The sequence below is a fragment of the Antedon mediterranea genome, chromosome 5, assembly GCF_964355755.1.
Source record: "Antedon mediterranea chromosome 5, ecAntMedi1.1, whole genome shotgun sequence".
Lineage (NCBI taxonomy): Eukaryota > Metazoa > Echinodermata > Crinoidea > Comatulida > Antedonidae > Antedon > Antedon mediterranea.
The window spans coordinates 23,995,149-24,015,653 of NC_092674.1; the positions used below are offsets into that span (position 1 = coordinate 23,995,149).

The following is a 20,505-nucleotide window of genomic DNA, read 5'->3' on the forward strand; positions in this document are numbered from 1 at the left end:
ATAGGAGGAAATAGCAACACATACAGATTACATAAAGTGATGCAGGTACTTGATTACAGTATCTATAGGAGGAAATAGCAACACATACAGATTATATAAAGAGATGCAGGTACTTGATTACAGTATCTATAGGAGGAAATAGCAACACATACAGATTATATAAAGTGATGCAGGTACTTGATTACAGTATCTATAGGAGGAAATAGCAACACATACAGATTATATAAAGTGATGCAGGTACTTGATTACAGTATCTATAGGAGGAAATGGCAAAAAATACATGTTATATAAAGAGATGCAGGTAGTGATTACAGTATCTATAGGAGGAAATAGCAACACATACAGATTATATAAAGTGATGCAGGTACTTGATTACAGTATCTATAGGAGGAAATAGCAACACATACAGATTATATAAAGTGATGCAGGTACTTGATTACAGTATCTATAGGAGGAAATAGCAACACATACAGATTATATAAAGTGATGCAGGTACTTGATTACAGTATCTATAGGAGGAAATAGCAACACATACAGATAATATAAAGTGATGCATGTACTTGATTACAGTATCTATAGGAGGAAATAGCAACACATACAGATTATATAAAGTGATGCAGGTACTTGATTACAGTATCTATAGGAGGAAATAGCAACACATACAGATTATATAAAGTGATGCAGGTACTTGATTACAGTATCTATATGAGGAAATAGCAACACATACAGATTATATAAAGTGATGCATGTACTTGATTACAGTATCTATAGGAGGAAATAGCAACACATACAGATTATATAAAGTGATGCATGTACTTGATTACAGTATCTATAGGAGGAAATAGCAACACATACAGATTATATAAAGAGATGCAGGTACTTGATTACAGTATCTATAGGAGGAAATAGCAACACATACAGATTATATAAAGTGATGCAGGTACTTGATTACAGTATCTATAGGAGGAAATAGCAACACATACAGATTATAGAAAGTGATGCAGGTACTTGATTACAGTATCTATAGGAGGAAATAGCAACACATACAGATTATATAAAGTGATGCAGGTACTTGATTACAGTATCTATAGGAGGAAATAGCAACACATACAGATTATATAAAGTGATGCAGGTACTTGATTACAGTATCTATAGGAGGAAATAGCAACACATACAGATTATATAAAGTGATGCAGGTACTTGATTACAGTATCTATAGGAGGAAATAGCAACACATACAGATTATATAAAGTGATGCAGGTACTTGATTACAGTATCTATAGGAGGAAATAGCAACACATACAGATTACATAAAGTGATGCAGGTACTTGATTACAGTATCTATAGGAGGAAATAGCAACACATACAGATTATAAAGATTATAAAGAAAGAAACAATAATTGCAAGAAAAACAATGTAAAACTTGCAACTATAACTTACATCCTGAGAAAAAAGGTAACCCACTGCAAGATAAAGAGGATAGAACGATAAGATAAAAACATATACAGCATTGTACATTTTGTTTTGGATAGATTCTAAATTTTTGAACATAAAAAATCACATTTTAAAATTTGTTTAAAATATTTTTCTCAAATTCTTACAGTACCTCGCACTGAAGCTGAAGAAAAAATGGAAGAGAATTTTGAACCTGTGACGACCTCTGACCTAGCAAAGACCTTGGGCATTAGTACTCATAGAATGCAAGTGATGAAGGCTTCCTTTTTTGCTATGGATGAGGAAGACAGTTCAGGACCTGGCATGCAGAATGGTGTCAATGGATATGGTGGGTGAAGACAGTCCTCAAATAATCATTTATTTTATATTATTATTATCATATCATTTTGTTCTTCCTATACTTTGCAGAACATTTGTTTTGTTACATTTATGTAGCTTAGCTGTAGCTTGGTGGTTAACATGCTTGCCTTCCAATCCCAAGGTCCAGAGTTTAATCTGACCTAGTGTCAGACTCTTTCAACCCCCCCCCCCAAGCCTCATGAGACTTAGTTTATAAGCATGCTAAATTATAGAATTGTTTGTCCATCTTGTAATTGGCGAGTTTCTTGCTGTTGGATGCGTATGAAAAAACAAAAATGTTTTTTTTATATATTGCTCACTTTCTTTCATTTCTTTGTCTAGATATTCCAAAACCTATTTCATCCACAACAAATAGCCTCTTTTTGCACTCACCCCTGCCTAAAATGGAACAGTCCATTGATGTTGATAATACAGGTAAGTAAATGTTGATTAAGAAATAATATATATGTACAAATAACAAGTACAATATGGTCTCTTTTTGTTTAAGGCAGTTTCTTTAGACTTGCTAAAACTATAGTTTTAAAATATTTAAAATTCAATTATATGTTTATTTGATATTTTTTTGTGTGTAATATTTTAGGCTTTGAATTTCGTTCAAGAAAAGTTCGACCCATGCCTTCGTCAAGTCCCGCTAAATTCATTCACGATAGCGTAAAAGAGGAAAGCTATAAACGAGAGTCTTTTATTCCAGGTATGTTAAATTATTAATCTTGCGCAAGAAAGTTTATTTGTACAAATGTACATGCCCCAACAAAGTGTCCCCATAATAGGAGTTTACCCTAAATAGGAATGACTGTAAAAAAATATGTTTCTCCTTATTCATCTTAATAAGAGTGTCCCAAAGGAATAATAATTCTATACGTTACTGTTTAGGGGAGAATATTTTCTTTAGTTGAAAGATATACTTTTCTATTTAAACTACATTCTATAAAACTCTCTCTATATAACCTTCTAATAATACTCCAGGCAACTCTCCAATGCTGGACACTCCTGGACTGGCCAAATATGTCTGGCCTGGAGAAAAGTCTGGTTTTGGGAGAGTGTCCGGTTTTCAGAGAGTCTGGGATTGAGAGTTTTAGCTTGCTTGCTGTGGCATCCCTTTCCACTTATATTTCTTTTCTTGCATTTATTTTTAATATGTTCATTATTAGTTTGCTCTATTATTTGTGAAAATGAATGTTATTGTTAAATTGAAATAAAAATATATATGTAAAGTTATATTTTTACTTATTTACCCTTCTTAACAGGGCTTTTTGCTACTTCAAAATACCCAGTTCAACCATTGTTGCCTCCCCTCTCACAATCCCTGCGCCTTCCTAACAGCTATCAACCAGATGACAAAGGGCCTAGGGTTGTGGGGGCAAGACGGCAACCAATGCTTGTCCCACTGAAAGAGTCTGTTGTCAATGGCAAGTCACATTACTGTTCAGATGCATCGCTCATGATGGGCCGGTCATTCAGGGCAAGTTTTGGTCCGAATTGGAAGCTGGTTCATGCAGGGATGCCGTTAGGTCAGAAAGATGAAGGTAAGACTAACTGGTTGTTTGTTATTTATTTATACCGGGTGACCTCATCAGTCAAAGACTGGTCTCTCGAAAGAGACGAGTAGGTTCTTTAGAGTGCACATGAGCTAGATGTGTACACGGGACCTACGGTTTATAGTCATTATCTGAGAAGACTTATTCTACTACCAGAACCATGGAGCAAGTGAGCCTGGAACTGTTGCCGATGCTATGGCTATGTAATTACGGTTCCACTGTCTTAACCGCTTAGCCACTCACGGTTTGTGTAAGACTAATCGTTGATCAAATATTGAATAACAAGTTTTAAAAAAAATAAATAAAAATACAATTTTACATGTTGTTGGTTATATGAAATAATAAGTAGTCGTAGAAATTGGCTAGACACATTAGAAATTAACGACCTGGGCTACGATGAGATGAAAAAGTAAGCCATAGTAAACAATACTTGTTCTGGATGATGGGTGCACGTGATAAAAATGTGTATTAAACACCCTTTTTATAGTTTTTCTAGGGGAGCTATTAGATATTGTAGAAACGATATTAACTTTGCAACCTTTTTAATCTCAGTTTTGAATGAAACATGTTCCTAATTTCTACCGTAATAACAAAAATAATACACATATTAGTTTATGAATGTAAACGTGAATATAAAAGTACAGCTTTATTTTACATCAAGTAGTGATATGACATCATCATGTCAATATATAGACACATCACATTTTAGTGTGTGTCACTTTCAGAATACATTAAATTACAAAGCATCATTTAAGTTGATGTTTTTTTCATATTGTAACATCTGGCTGGTGAGCTTCTGAAAGTAAATATTAATTTTAAATTGTTTAATGTATTCATTGCACAATATAAACTTATTTATGTACGTTTGATACTGATTTTCTCCTCAGTTAAAGTAGAACCAGTTGGGTTTGGCTTTCTACCTTCCATGTCAGAGCAACCACGAACAAAGTCTTCACCGTTTCAAATCACAATCGAACAGCTTCATGTTGGAGAACATTTAAAACCAAATGATAATAACGTTATGGTATGTATTTAAATAGTTTGAATTAACTTATAAAAAATAATAAAGCTTGGTTTACACTAGGACGCAACGCAAGGACTTCAACACAACGCAAGTAATTTGACCAACCATCATCCTTTGCATTGATAGGTCAAATTACTTGCATCGCGCTTGCACCCTAGTGGGAACCATGCTTAAATAAGCAGTAGCAATATTGGAAAAAATAATGTTGGCACTCATAACTTGAGATCCAAGAGTTTTGAGTTGCCATATTGTTCCAGGGAATAGCTGTCGTACAATAATTTATTTTACATGTTTGTTGATATGTTTTGTTCACACTACAAACAAAATGTATGCATTTAACTGCTTTTCAGAAAAGAATTCTATATAGCTATTTTTACATAAAACTTGCACATACATAAACGAAAATATAATACCCTTTTCACATCTGCATAAATTGTTACAACGTGTAACCAGGTTTGATCTAACGATTTATTACACGTTTTCATACACGCATACGCGAACCTTGAGAAATCTTGGAAGGAAAGAAGCGTATTTGCGAGTATTTGATTACTATGATTGGTCCGTTTAATGTCAAGAAAATACATGTGCGCGCAGTAAGAATTTAGAACATCTCAGAAAAAAAAATAGACCTCTCATCAGTGTGTTCCCCCTGTGAAATGTTAGGACATTTTCCACAAAATTGTATTCACACTATGCAAACCCGGCCACTTACCAAATGATTACCTGTGCGTCGCCCTCTGGGGCCACTTACCAATTGATAAAGACAATGAAGAAGGTATGGTACATGTTAATGAATATTTTACGAGTTATTTATTTTAATACACATTTATATGTTTTTGTTTGTTAGGAACTACATGAAAGGTCTCTGTCTGTACAACTCAACAACAGTGTCTGCTCCACAAACAATTCAACGTGTCCAGTATTTGCCCCTCGACCTGGTGTCACAACACTTCATGAGTATTCAACAGTTTCCGGAGAGGATGTACGCAACAATCTGTCTAAAGATACGGCAGAACTGAAACATACCAAAAGAGTGTGGGACCTGTGCGTCGCCCTCTGGGGCCACTTACAAAATGATGAGGATAATGAAGAAGGTATGGTGCATGTTAATGAATATTTAACGAGTTATTAATTTATTTTATTGTCAATACACAATGATATGTTTTGTGTTTTTTTTAATTGCAAATGAAATTTTCTGTGCTGTACATTATTCTTTATTTTAAACTTGGAAATAATTGGTAACACACATTTTACAAAGACAATTTTTTACAGTAGGGCATATTCTTCACATACCCTGATTTTACATTCCTGTGATTTGATTTTTAGCTATTCAATACATAAATAGTGCACTGTATTTTGTTTTCGGTGGATTTTGTAAAAGTTTTTATGTTTATATGTTTCTAGCTGTATATGTAAACAAAACATTACTACTACAGGATCTACATGTTGGGGTGGGTCAGGGTTCATACTGTATTGTTGATCTCTGTTACTTTACTCGTTTTGCAGGCTTCACATCTAATGATTATGCAAGGCAGAAGGCAAGAAGGCAGGCTTTGACACAGTGGTTGACGTCATCAATTAGTGATCAAGTTATGAAAGAAGTCCAAGATTTTAAATATCAAGTAAGCAGTAGCCAGTAATAATAACTAATAACATAAAGTGTTTAAAAATCAATTTGCAATATATAGCATGCTTACCAAAAGAAACGCATCCAATTCTGTCAGCTGAAAATCTGTTTGAATATAATTCTAGGAAAATGGCAATGTGCGAGGTGTCCTATCCTTATTAAGTGGTGGTCTGGTTGCAGAGGCTAGCAAGCTGGCTCAGGATTCTGGTGAGCCTAGGCTAGCAATGTTAACATCACAAGCAGAGGGATGTGAAAGGACCAGGCAGTTGATTACAGAACAACTTCTATATTGGAAACAAGTGAAGGTAGTGTAGTATAAGTCTGGTTTTTCATTCATTTTTTGTACGATCGTGACTGTTGATGCTATTAAGAGAGGTACAAACACACAGATCCCTACTTGGTTTTTATGTTTCTGCTTTTACCTTTCTTCTCTGTCCAGTTGTGATATCACTTTGTAATCAAACCTAGGTGATGTGCCCATATATGGACATGATGATGTCATATCACTATCATATTTGGGCAACATCACATTTTTGTGAGTCAAAAATAGTTTGATAGTGTAGACAGATGTTTACATTTGTGCAGTAATGTGTGAATTGGGTATAAGTAATTGATTTATTTCACTACTTACAGGCCGACTGTTACATCAGTAAAGAACATCTGTGCGTGTATGCTCTCCTAGGTGGTCAACTTGTATGGCCTTCATCAATTGGTAACATAAACACTTGTGAGGAGATGGACTGGAAAAGAGCATTAGCTATTCACCTTTGGTATGTTAAAACCTTAATAATATAATTTTTCCCATGAACAGATATGAATAAATCACTTTAAAAAAAACTATTTGTAAACTCTTTTGGTCTACTAACTAACTACTGCATTTAAACACTGGTTTTCGTCAGCTCACCGAAGTTAATAAACTTAGGGGCCAGTTGCGTTCTGGATGGGAGACCATCTGGAAATAGCGGCAGGTGCTGTATATACCTGGGAGTGATGGTGTAATGATAATATTTGACTAGCATGTGATAGGCATGGGGTTGAGGCTATCTGTGCGATACTCATTGCATCCTTAGGCAAGATGCTTTACTTTCATTGCCTCGACCTCTTGGATGGGATGTAAAGCTGTTGGTCCCATGTACATATAGTGCAATTCAAGGACTTGGTTCAGTACAGTACAGTTTCATTCCTCCCACTGATGCCAGTCGCATCCAAGAGGCAGTCTTTTCTAGCATCCAAATATATGCTGGGTCTGACTGTTGAAGGGCTTCCTTGACTGGGTTAGCTTCTTAGCTTGACTAGGATCGCACTGAAGGAGATTGCTTAATTTGATCCAGGGGGTCACCATAGTATGGTACACTATTCGAAAAGAGTGGAGGATCGTCTCCCGATGTGCTGATCTGGTAGGCACTGCATTGCTGTCGGTGGAGAGCCTAATCCGAATTTCCTCAATTTACAGTTAAGTTTGAAGAAGGCTTGTGCCTCAGTGTGTGTAAACTCCAAAGTTTAGCTAGGCAATGTGAAAGGTGTATAGTTACTAATATTGTGTGTGTTTTATATTGTATTTTTGGATGGTGTTTCCAAATGAAAACAAGTGGAAAGTTGACATACTTGTTTTTTTTTATTGTAGGTATTTTTGTCCACCTACTGCATCTATATCAGAAGCTTTGTCAGAATATGAAAAAGGAGCTATGGTAAATGGTTTATTGCTTTTAAAAAGTGTATTAAAAGGAAAAATACAGTGTAAACCCATAACATTAAGGGATACGTATACTTATGCTAGATGGGTGTCTCAAAAGAGGAGTGTCCAAAAAGATGGGGGTGTCCCAGAAGATGGGTGTGCCAAAAGAGAGGGTGTCCAAAAAAGAGGGCTGTCCCAAAAGAGGATTTGTCTCCCAGAAGAAAGGTTTCCCAAAAGGGCTGTCCCAGAAGATGGGTGTCCCAAAATAGGGGGGGGGGGGTCACAGAAAGGGGTGTCCCAAAAGAGCTTAAGTAAAAGTACTATACTTAGTTAAATTGTTTTTTTGGTTTTTTTTGCAGGGCAAGAGTGACCTCGGACACTACTGCAATCCCCCACGCCCCTCGTACATTGAAGACGAAAAATCGTTAGTAGTTGATGAGACCGAGGATTGTGAAGATGATGTGACAGACACGTGTTATCATTTATTAAAAATCTATAGTATAAAATCGCACCGATTGGACAGTACACTAGCGCCAACCACACACACATGCTACCCTATGGACTATAGGTTGAGGTAAGTTTATGTTAGGAAGAGGAACTCAGTATTGTAAAGCCCTCATTTATTTACAATACCAAGCAGGTTTTGAAGATTAAAAATTTCAATTTGGTACATAGCCTTTTTTAGTGTGGGATTCTCTGTAAATCAAAATTTGTTTATTTTACCAGGATATCATCACATTTTGATAAAACGTACACGATTGCTTTAATTCTGAATATTAGATAGACAGATATTTATATTATTTTAGATATAATATATATGTATATATATACTAGATATTCAATCCACCTATGTGAAATTTGGGGATCGACCAACAGCAAGTCACTTGATAAAATGTTTTATAATTTTTTGTGCTTATAAACTAAGTCTCATTTGAGGCTTAGGGAGTGGAAATTAAAGAGTCATGAGTTACAAGCCCGGCATTTAGTCAGGATTGAACCATGGAATTGGAAGGCATGTTAACCACCAAGCTACAGCTCCACTACAAGAATTGACTTGACTGCAAAACCTTACTTTACTAATGATGTATGATGTACATTGAAATATAAAATGTTAACTTCCTTTAATTCTCAAAACCCTGTTTTTCTATTTGTTGTTCGTTACAGTTGGCATTTATCCCAAGTATTGGAGGCTCTACACTACTCACACATATCTGAACAGGCAATGTGTACGTTACACACAAGCTATGCAGCTCAGTTAGAAGCACTAGGACTGTGGCACTGGGCTGTCTTTGTTCTGTTACATATTCCCAACAATAGAAGGTACGTATTGAACACAAATATTAAAAAAATATCCTTGCCATTTGATTGGTTGATTACCGTACCATTTACCATGCCGGTACATGCCATGTCATTCCGGTTTTGTACAAGTTTTTAAAATGTTGTCAAACATAGAGCTGTGACTGTTACACGTTTGAAAACCAACCTGCAGTGTGCGGCGCCTATAAATAAATTAATCTGCGATCAAATTTTTAAAGCCATAGGTTTGGAAGTATTCGCATGTGTCTTTTTCTATAACATATAGTGAACTGATAACAAATTAAAAAAACTATAAAACTACTGAATAAAAAATTAACCATTTTTTATATTCATAGACGTGAATTATCTGTGAAAAAGTTGTTGTGTCGTCAGTGCAGCTTAAAACGAACTGAAGAAACTTGCAATAAAGAAAGATTTTTACTTGAAGAGCTACAGATACCAGCAAAATGGATACATGAAGCAAAGGTATAAAACATAAATGCAATATTCAAACTATATTGTTTACCTTTATTTACCTCCGCCAAGGAGGTATATGTAATCGATCGCGTGTGTTTGTTTGTGTGCTGACCTCACGAGCTTGAACCATCAACCTCGCTATTCAGTAGATAAACTCAATCCACAACAAAAAATACTGCAACACAATCACTTGTTGACTGACTCGTTAATACAGCAAATTCAGCCATAAACAGGGTGAACTGAAATTAAGCATAACTTAAGTCCAGCTCCAAATAGTAATAAACATAACATAAATATAAACTATCTGCAAAACAGATCAAACGTAGCGCCCTCTTACGGAGGTTTACAAGCCTAAAGAACTTATTAAACAAAGTCATCAAATAATCAACAGCGCCCTCATACGGACGTGACTACTTCTATAGATACGGCATACAAAATAGAACACGGAGACTCGTGTTTATCGCCATGCTGTTCGAGCGATCGTATAAGATTCAATCTACGCAGGCATAGGCCTACGACCACAATGTAGTATAGCATTAATAATCTAGGCCACTACTGTGGTTATATAATTCTAATTATTGTAATATAATACTCTAACAACTTACAAGCAATGTGCGGCCTACTAGTTTAGTAAATTACACACTATCTCGGCACAATAAGACATTTAGAAGCCGAACTCTAGAACACATGTAGTCAATGCGAAACTTATAACATGGATCCTAATTACATACGCCCTCTCTTGGAAAGGCAAGATGCAGCTAAAATAAGAGCAACACAGTTTGTCTGTCTGTTTGTTTGTTTGTTTGTTTGTTAGCAGGATTACTCAAAAAGTAATTATAAGATCTTTACCAAAATAAATATACAGATAGATATGTGGTCAAGGACCATTCCATTAAATTTTGGGACCATTTGGGACCATGGTCCCAATTCTGGACCACTTTTTAGTATACTTTTCAAACCTGCTAGTGATAAAAGATAGGACAGAATTTTTCAAAAGCCGGCGAGCAGTCTTAAAGTAACAAGTAAACTAAAATTGCATTTTCTTGAGAACTACTTGTCCAAAACACTTCATTTTTGTACAAGAGGCAAGAGTTATAATTGGTGATTTGTAATTTTAATTTGATTTAATGTGCACCTTTTTTTATGAGAGTAGTTTAAAAAACCTATTTCTTTTCAAATTCACTCGTTTGATTTTCGCGTTGCTGTTCTATTGTTAGTCAACTGAAGCTATTGTTAATTGAAAGGCTAATTGTTACATAACCATTACACCAAACTCACATACACATGCTTGTAGTGAAATTAGCCTAAATCATTTATAACACTAACAGCATTAAAACACACACAAATATATATAAATATATATTTTTTTCCCGGAGAAATCTTATGTAGGAGAATTTTACAGTAGGCGGAGGTATGCACTCTCGGAGTGGCTTTCTAGTTTATAATTTATTTATTTATTTATTTAGTCATCAATTACATCATAATTGCAATACAACTGATAACAAGGATCCTGCATAAAAAAGCTGTAGCTTCGTTTTTTGTAGGACCCTTTTACATAACAATATATATTCTGGTATATAAACACATTTACAAAAGGCAGAACAAGTCCAAAAATATTGTATTACAAAGACATGTATAAAAATAGTATGAAAAAAATAGATATGAAATATTGAATTGCCTATTATAAAACTACTACTGTACGATTTATATTTATTATATTTCATAATACAAAGTAAATACAGTAGTTAAACGCCAGGATTCTCTTCAATAAGTGTTTTGTATTTTTTGAATGGGAAGAGTATTTTCATTCGTTGAAAGATTGACTCCTATTTAACTTAAAGATGTATTGTCCCTTGAAACACAAAAAAATGAAAGTCAAAATATTCTAAATTTAAATTGGCCATATCAAAGTAATATTAAAGTTATTCACTTTAAGTCAAAAATTCGTGCCAAAAACCACAATTTTACGTAATTAACAGGTAAATTAGTTTTATTACATTTTGTCTGGAAAATCGTCACAAGCGAAAGTAAACAAAGATTTCAAACCAAGAGTATGCATTATGCATGATCCTAATTAGGATTGTTTACAACTCGTCACGGTTGAGAAGGTGTTTTCACACAGATCGCGAGGAAGTTTTATGATTATGCATACATAGTAGCCAAACAAGCGCGTTGCATTATGAGATATGTTTTGATCGAAAACTTTGACTGGAAGTCACAGTTTTTTTTTTAACGAATTACTTATCAATTATTGTACAATAGTATTATTACAAGTTGAATGGCGAGAAAAAAATATTAAAAAGTTAAAGATGTATTGTCCCTTTTGTCAAATTCCAAAAAAAATAAAAATTAGAAGATTTCGAAAAAAAGTGGGTCATTTTGAAGTATCATAATAGTTATTAACTTTCCCCAAAAATTAGTCGAAAAAAAAAATTATTTAACTGAAATACTGAAAAAACGTCTGTATTTCAGTTAAATAATTTTTTTTTTCGACTAATTTTTGGGGAAAGTTAATAACTATTATGATACTTCAAAATGACCCACTTTTTTTCGAAATCTTCTAATTTTTATTTTTTTTGGAATTTGACAAAAGGGACAATACATCTTTAACTTTTTAATATTTTTTTCTCGCCATTCAACTTGTAATAATACTATTGTACAATAATTGATAAGTAATTCGTATTTGTGTAAAATAATTGTTGGAATCCTCAGTTTTGAAGAACAAATCAACAATGAGCCTTTAAAGTCCGATTATCTACCTATCTAATTTAAGGTCACAAACTACATTTAATGTAAAAATAAATACTATATGGTCCTATTGCGATAACTTTTTTCGTCTTTAAAGACCGTTCACGGGAGGACATTTGATGTGAGCTACTTAGGTAGTTCATTGTTTCTCTCTTTTTATCATAATTTACCATAAAATGTACATTTCAAGCAATGAATGACCTGGATTCATTGGTTTTAAAGTAATACATATGCAATATTTTTACGAATCGTCAAGTATGTAGGGAATGTGTCTTTAACTTTTAACATTATTTTTGTCTTGTTCTGTAGTCATTACGAGCAAAATATGAAGGGCGCCACAGTGACCAGGCATACCATCTATTGAAGGCGGGCTTTTGGAACGAGTGCCATAAGATAGTTTTACATGAACTAGCTGCAGATTCCTTCATTAATGGTAAGGCAATACTTTTAAATATATATTTCAATCCAAAGGCAAATTACTGAAAATAATGACAATGTTGTAGGTATCAGTGGCATGGATCTCAATGGAGATACAAAATAAAAGAAGCAAAAAGCTAAATCAAAACGATAAAACAGCCAGAAAAATTAGCAGAGTTTTCGGGCAATACTAGCCCTTCATATAAAATATATATTTATATATACTGTACATAATATTGTTAAAATTGTGTTGATCTGGGCGTCCGTGGTTAAATAAAGTTCAATTGAATGTTTTATTAATGAAATCCTGGAATGAAACCTACTTCTTTCGTTTAATATTAATGTTTATTATTTATGCTTTGGCTGTAACTAGTAGCGACCAGCTCGTAATTGTAACTTATGCTTCAATTATGCAAATTATTCATTAAAAAGAAATTGTTTATAATGCTTTTGGCATGAACCTATTCAAAAAGTTGTACAATCGATACGTTTTGTTTTTATAATGTGTACAATAAATAATACAATACAATAGATAAGTTTACTTTATATAATGTGTACAATATATAAGTTGTACAGTAGATAGGTTTTACTTATATAATGTGTACAATATATAAGTTGTACAGTAGATACATTTTACTTTATATAATGTGTACAATATATAAGTTGTACAGTAGATACATTTTTCTTTATATAATGTGTACAATATATAAGTTGTACAGTAGATACATTTTTCTTTATATAATGTGTACAATATATTTTATTTATTTTATTTATTTATTTTATTCAAACTCATTCAACAGCGGGAAACCCGCCCCTTACAGAATGGAATAATAAGTAACTTATAAATATAAGTTGTACAGTAGATACATTTTACTTTATATAATGTGAACAATATATAAGTTGTACAGTAGATACATTTTACTTTATATAATGTGTACGATATATAAGTTGTACAGTAGATACATTTTTCTTTATATAATGTGTACGATATATAAGTTGTACAGTAGATACATTTTTCTTTATATAATGTGTACAATATATAAGTTGTACAGTAGATAGGTTTTACTAGAGTCTATAAAGTTATATGATGTACGTATGTATGTACTGTACATAATTTGTATTGATATACTCTGTTTATTAATCAACAGAAAAGTACTCATACTTAAAAGAGTTTTTGAGTGAACTTTCATTTGATGATCGCTGCAGTTTCATCCAAGATTGGAGTACAAATGGTATGGTATTTCTGGACTTCATTCACATTCTAGAAAAACTTGAAGAGCTGCAACGAGGCATCGGTAATGCGTTTGATCTAGAGAAGCTGCAACCGCAGCTTGCGTCTCTTTGCAACCGTGTTCGAAGCCTACAATGTAGAACTGCTAAGGACAGGCTGTGCCAGTCAGAAATGTCGAAAAAGCTTGCCAATATGATGAAGGCGGTTATTCGTTTACAGGTATGATTATTCTATCTTAACCTAATGGTATAATGTATGGCAACTTAAAGGGGGATTCTGGGTTTAAAATTGCTTTTAAATATCGTTTATTTATTAAATAAAAAACATTATAACAATATAGACATGTCAGAATGAAGAAGTAATAACGAGAAATTAAAAAAATTAAATTTCATATACATTTTAGGGTAAATTCATGGAAAGTCTGTTTTTCAGCAGCTTAGGGAAGCTCATTAATATTCATGAGATATTCACAAAATCACGTCATCAGTGGATTCCAAACTCGCGACGTCAAGCTTGTACGTTATGTTCTCTCTCCTCTGTCAAACGATGACCACCCGATCATTGTGAAATACATTTTTTTGTAGATTTGCTAAGCTAGGCCTAAAGTGTAATAATAACAGTAGTAGCATATATTTATTTGACATTTAATGAAATACAAAATTTAGTACAGATTACGGAGTCATAAATTATACTATTTTTATACCTCGAATTAATAGTACAGATCGTATATCGGCTTCACGTACTAGTAGGCTAGGCCTAGCCTAAATCATTTTATTCATGCCGGGGTGAGAGCCATTTCTGACTAGGGATTCCATGCCACGATGGCTACGTTAAAACATTGCATTGGGGCCATCATTCATGGGCCTAGCTAGCCTATTACTAAACGATTGGCCCATAAATAACAAAACTCAGTGGATTCCAAACCCATCCTATCAAAACCAAACTCCTAAACAATCTAGGCCTAAACCTAAAACGTTCTACAAAAATCGGCTGTAAATATTGAGGCAAAACAAGGTCCGATCGCCGTCCGCACGTCTAATAAGTAGGCCTAGTTAGTTTACTCTCCAAAAAAGCGGATACTGCATCAAGCAAGTAGACCGGTATGTAGTAGGAAGGAGACCTAGCTAGCCTAGCCTAGCCGATCCGGCCCAGTTAAAAATTGAGCTAGCTAGTGTAGTAGACCCTATGCGAATTGATACTACCAGGCCTTTTACTATAGGCTACACTTGTTAAAATTAGCAATACTGTACTTATGTTTACAAATATTCCAACTCTTTCATTCGAGCTATATTATCTATACCATTCCGGTAGGTTGAGTCGACCTTCAATCAAATACTGTACATCGTTCATGTTGTGATATAGACGGGGTATACTCGACCCGACCAGTTTGGTATTGTATACTGTATCTGCTTATCACGTGACGATGCCAGGCATGGGCAGAGAGAGCACGTGTATCGTCGTCTCGCTCTCCTCGCTCAGCAGGTGGTGCAGGATTGTATACGTTACGCTTCATTGATTTTGAAGGCTTTCCCTAAGTCAGTGCGAAAATCGGCAAACGTAAAGTGCAAACTTATCTAATTTTTCACTGTTTTGATGGATTTTCATAGAAAATTGATTTTATAAATGGGAAGACCGACTAAAATTACATAAGATAAGTATAATTTTACAAAAGTAATTGATATGGTTAATGATAACGAGTCGTCGGAAGATTGACCATTTCACGAATTTCGTATTCTGTAACCACAGTGTGATTTTGCCGTAGCTGCACTTGTAATCTGGCCTCATTTCACAGCCTTCGTTCTGCTTCACTGGGCGCTTATATAAATTGAAACTTTTACCGTTCAAGAGACAAACAAATATATTTTACATTTTTTACTATTCATTTTAAACCCGGAACCCCCCTTTAAGCTCTGTCTACACTATTAAAAAAGTTTGACAAAAAAAGTGTGATGTGCTCAAATATTGTAGTGATATGCCCAAATATGGTAGTGATGTGACATGTATCATATATGGGCACATAGCATTTTTTTGTCACATAAACTTTGATATTGTAGGCAGAGCGCAACAGTTATCTAAAGCATAAATTTAGCTTATGTTTGAATGTTGGGTATATAGCATTTTGTAAACAGTGTGTCGACTAAGCGGTTAAGCAGGGACAGTGAAGACCATAAGACAAAAAATCTATACACTTTAATGAACCATGGTGTACTTGTCCATCTTGGCCCTTGTCGTTATTATTGAATGATTGCTGTTGATCAACAAAAGGGACCATTAACCGTGGTTCCCAGTAGGACGGAATGCAACCGACGCAACAGTGTTGCAAACACCCCTACGGGAAATAAAATCAGTTTAATTTCACGCAACACAATGCAACAACACAGGAAAACACAGTACAGTTTGTAGTCAAGTATGCAGTGTGAACCAGGCAAAAGTCTAACTAACGTTGACACGCAACCAAGCAGATTTGATTTCACGCAGGCAGGGGCAAACACAATTATTTAAAGAGCATTTTCTTTCTTACATTGTATAGGTTGCGTTTTTTTTTTCATTTCAAAAAGACATTTATTTTCCACCATAGCAAAACAATACAAAATAGTATACAGAAATGATCAGGGAAAAAAATATGGATATTAATGATTGTTGTTGGATGGACAAAAGAAAAGAGGCTATGCAGGAAGGCATAATCCCGAGAAGATGTGGGTATCTTGTGCTGGGTATGCCTATGCTAATAAAATGGATATGTATATAAGAGTGGGAATTACGAGAAACAAGCATACAAAACAAAAACAAAAAAACGCACAGACGGGGGGAAATAAATAGAAATAAATAAATAAATAAATAAATAAAAATAAAATCAATCAGTTTTTAGTATCAGAAAATAAAACTCAAAATCACAGAAGATCAGAGTAGCAGCAGCAGCAAAAATAAAATTGCGACATTCGATTGTCGTTTAAATTTTTTGGAAAATGAAGTAATTGAAACAGCATTTGTAATTGGGGATGGTAGGCTGTAGACTGTTCATAATTGATGAACCATATTATCTAATACTTTTTTGAAAATAATTGGTTTTATGGATAGGTATGTGAATATCTGTTCTAGAACGTGTAGGGTAATTGTGAATAGAAAAATTGCAAATAAACATTGCTTAAATGATTTGGAGAAGTGTAATGCAGGGCGGAGAATACAAATTTGCCTTGTTGCATTAAGTTTATATCAGTGAGTTTGAGGAGATTAAGGTTGGAAAATAAATGGGAAGAATGGGACTGCGGTGGAGCGCCAGTTATAATCCTGATAGCCTTCTTTTGTATTATTTGCAGTTTACTTAGGTTTGGATACGTAAGTGTTGGCCCAAACAATGTTACAGTAGCTCAAATAGGGAAGAATGAGGGAGCAGTAAAGGGTTCGAAGAATATTAAGGGGTACAAATGCGTTGCATCGCTAGTTCACAGCACTTTGCGACAGTTGAAATAGGCACAGTACAAATACGAATCCATTACCCATTATTAGGGAGGTTTTGCAATCTTACAAATACGATAACCAAACACGCGTATTCATTTTTTGTAAGCCATGAAAAATCTGTTTTGCATGGCAACGAAATATTGAGGGCGCCGTCCAAAATATGACTGCGGTAAATTTGAGCGAATTGGCAGGTACGTGTTGTTTGGTGCTTGGCTGCCTAGGCCTAGCCGCGTAACATCAAAGCGAGTAAGGACTTTAAATACTGCTATTTATCAAAATTGACCTGGCATTTTAGTAAATTACTTTAGTAAATTACTTTCAATAAATCTATAATTATATTATAATCATGAATCATTCCTTATTCAAATGCAAAATGTGTAAAATAGATCAAAAACTATACTCGTTTTGTAGTCACGAATATGACTGGTGGTATTCGTCAACACGAATACGCTTTACGAATATGAAATGGGGATCAGCTCAAAAGTTTCACAAATGTGTGACGTATCCGTTTACGTTATCGTATTCGTAAGGTTGTGAAACCTCCCTATTATAATAACTATATGCTGTAACAAAATACTACACAGCAGTTAACTATGTCAATAATTACTTTGATTACAGAATGTTGAAGACAGTAGAATCCCATCTATACAGCTTGCCCATCATGTTGGCAAGCTGCCAATGCCTGAGGATTATGGGTTAGAAGAGATGAGAATGCTGACGCGGAGTTACATGTTAGAACTAACTGCATAAAGACCAGTCAAGAAATGTCAGTCAAGAAATGTCAGTCTCGCATGCTCATGTCAATGCCTCATATATGCCTGTCTCTCATGAACGTATGTATGCTCATAATGACTGATATGTTCATGTTGTTATCTCGCATACTCATGTGATTCTCGCAAATGTCTGTCGCTTGTTTTGTTTTCGATAGTTGTCTGACTGTATCACTTGTAATGCCTATGAATTTATATCATGTATTTTCACAGTTTGATGGTCTATTATGTGTTAATACCAGATATTCATAAGTGCATATGTTCATGTGACGTGAGAGTCGCATGTTCATGTGAGGATCTCGCATGTTCATGTGAGGATCCCACATGTTTATGTGAGGATCTCACATTTTCATGTAGAATCTCACATGATCTATTTGCACCTTTTTGTTGTATCATGGGTAATACATCCAGATATTCACATGTCCATATCTCACATGTGTGAGTCTCGTATTTCTCTCCATATGAGTTGCTCTTTAACGTTGCCTTATGTAAGACTACCTCGCGTACGCCGAGTTCACTGTATATGACTTCTCACAATTCATGTCATCTTCTCACATTGTCTCGCATTCAATTAATCTTGCATTCTCATAAGATGTTATGCAACCATTCTTCCTGAATTCGCGAGAATGGTTTTTTTTTTATAAATTAAATTATAAATGTTTGTCCAGACTCTTGTAAAGGCATCGCTAAAAAAAATAATTATGTAAATGTTGAACAAGAAAATGATAATGGTGTACATAGTTTGAAACACAGAACAGAAACATTTTATTAATAAATATGAAAAGATTTTTCATCTACGATATAATATGTTATTTAGTCACAAAATGAACCAAATTTTATACATGTTCTTACGCTTCATAATATGGATATTATTACAGTCAACTCTCCCAATACCGGACACCTTTGGGCCGGCCAAATAAGTCTGGTTTTCCGGAAAGTCTGGTATTCGGAATGTGTTTTTAATGGTAAAATTAAATTTGGGACCTTTTGGTCCTCAAAAAAAGTTTGGTATTGGGAGAGTTTCTGGTTTTCAGAGAGTCCGGTATTGGGAGAGTTGGCTGTATCACTATACAGTATTTTCATTTCAGTATCTGCAATATTTTATTATGTTAGTGAACTCTATGGTTTTTCAATAATTGAGTGAAAACATATTTTAATACGCTTAGTACTTTCAGTACTGTTCTTCTAATAAATAAATAATAAATAAACAATCAGTCCTCCACTGCTATTCCGTACTACTTACTCCCTCTGTTTTAACAAACAACCGTACTTACTCCCTCTCTGTTTTGGGACTAAATAGTGAGTTAAGATACAATAGCCTAGGTCATCATTTATTGGTATAACTTTTCTTGTAATTATTAATTTGATTGAATAAATTAAACAAATACTTTTTTAAATTTTGTTTAAAACATTTTTATAAGACCATGTGTCATTTTCATTCCATTCCACTTGAGTTGAGCTGTCAAATATTAGATTTTCAAAAGGGCAAGTTTTTAGGTATTAAGTTAAAAAAAACATAAAATTATTATTTGTTTAAAAGTAGTAAATGTTTCAGCTATATAACATGAAATTTGATTTAAAAATGCATTTTTAAGCTCTGCCTAAACTATCAAACGTTATGTGATGTGCCCATATATGGACACGATGACATTTCACTACCTTATCTGGGCACATCACACCTTTTTTGTTAAACAAGTTTGATAGTGTAGACGGAGCTTAAGTCTCTTGCGGATATTTATATTTCTACACAATTAAATATTTATGTTATTTACAGTATGGGCAATCAAGTTCATGTTTCGATATCTTCTCTCGCGCATGTTTCGTTTTGAAGACACTTCTACAAAATGTTCATATTTCTGCGTTGGAGAGTTTTCATATTCGTTACGGATTGTGAGGTTAAGTTGTCCTCCCCCCTCGCCCCGCCCCATGCTCTCTCGCCTGTTCCTCGTAATTCGCTTTCCATAGTTCGAGAAACATTCTGTGTAGTAGAGACTGACATAATATGTCAATATCATATTTCCATATAGTGAGTATCTATCGCGAAGTGCTAGTAGTTCTTCCTGACACATATCTTGAAAACATTTTTACCATGAAATAATGTACATGTTGTGGCATGTCGCTCGAACCGAGACTCGACTCGATTCGACTCTTTCATATACAGACTAGCTATTAACATTCTCGTTATTTGTACAGATAAAAAAATCACCCTAAGTTGCGTCTAAATTTTTGAAAAGCTTTTATCACTTCTCTCCGGAAGGAATGATGAAAGGTCCATACTAATATAGGAGTGATGAACGAATCTATTGATATTAATATATGTGACATGTACCACGGTGGTCTTTTATTTCTCTTGCCGTTAGCTGATGTTGTGCCGTTAGCTTCTGTTGTGCCGTTAGCTGCTGTTGTGCCGTTAGCTGCTATCGTGCCG

At 34.4% G+C, this 20,505-nt stretch overlaps 1 protein-coding gene across 1 annotated transcript in view; it reads left to right on the top strand.

Moving 5' to 3' along the window:
- The window catches only part of LOC140049974 (nuclear pore complex protein Nup98-Nup96-like), a 48,421-nt gene extending 28,573 nt beyond the window's left edge, over positions 1-19,848 (top strand). The window contains exons 17-32 of the mRNA XM_072094935.1: positions 1,604-1,783; positions 2,137-2,229; positions 2,396-2,506; positions 3,063-3,341; positions 4,241-4,377; positions 5,225-5,471; positions 5,884-5,999; positions 6,130-6,309; positions 6,638-6,774; positions 7,629-7,692; positions 8,039-8,253; positions 8,844-8,999; positions 9,332-9,461; positions 12,510-12,633; positions 13,766-14,067; positions 17,926-19,848. Of these exons, the coding sequence (XP_071951036.1) occupies positions 1,604-1,783; positions 2,137-2,229; positions 2,396-2,506; positions 3,063-3,341; positions 4,241-4,377; positions 5,225-5,471; positions 5,884-5,999; positions 6,130-6,309; positions 6,638-6,774; positions 7,629-7,692; positions 8,039-8,253; positions 8,844-8,999; positions 9,332-9,461; positions 12,510-12,633; positions 13,766-14,067; positions 17,926-18,057 (2,603 nt within the window). The 3' untranslated portion in view covers positions 18,058-19,848. The remainder of the gene's footprint in view (positions 1-1,603; positions 1,784-2,136; positions 2,230-2,395; positions 2,507-3,062; positions 3,342-4,240; positions 4,378-5,224; positions 5,472-5,883; positions 6,000-6,129; positions 6,310-6,637; positions 6,775-7,628; positions 7,693-8,038; positions 8,254-8,843; positions 9,000-9,331; positions 9,462-12,509; positions 12,634-13,765; positions 14,068-17,925) is intronic.
- The last annotated feature ends 657 nt before the right edge of the window (positions 19,849-20,505 follow it).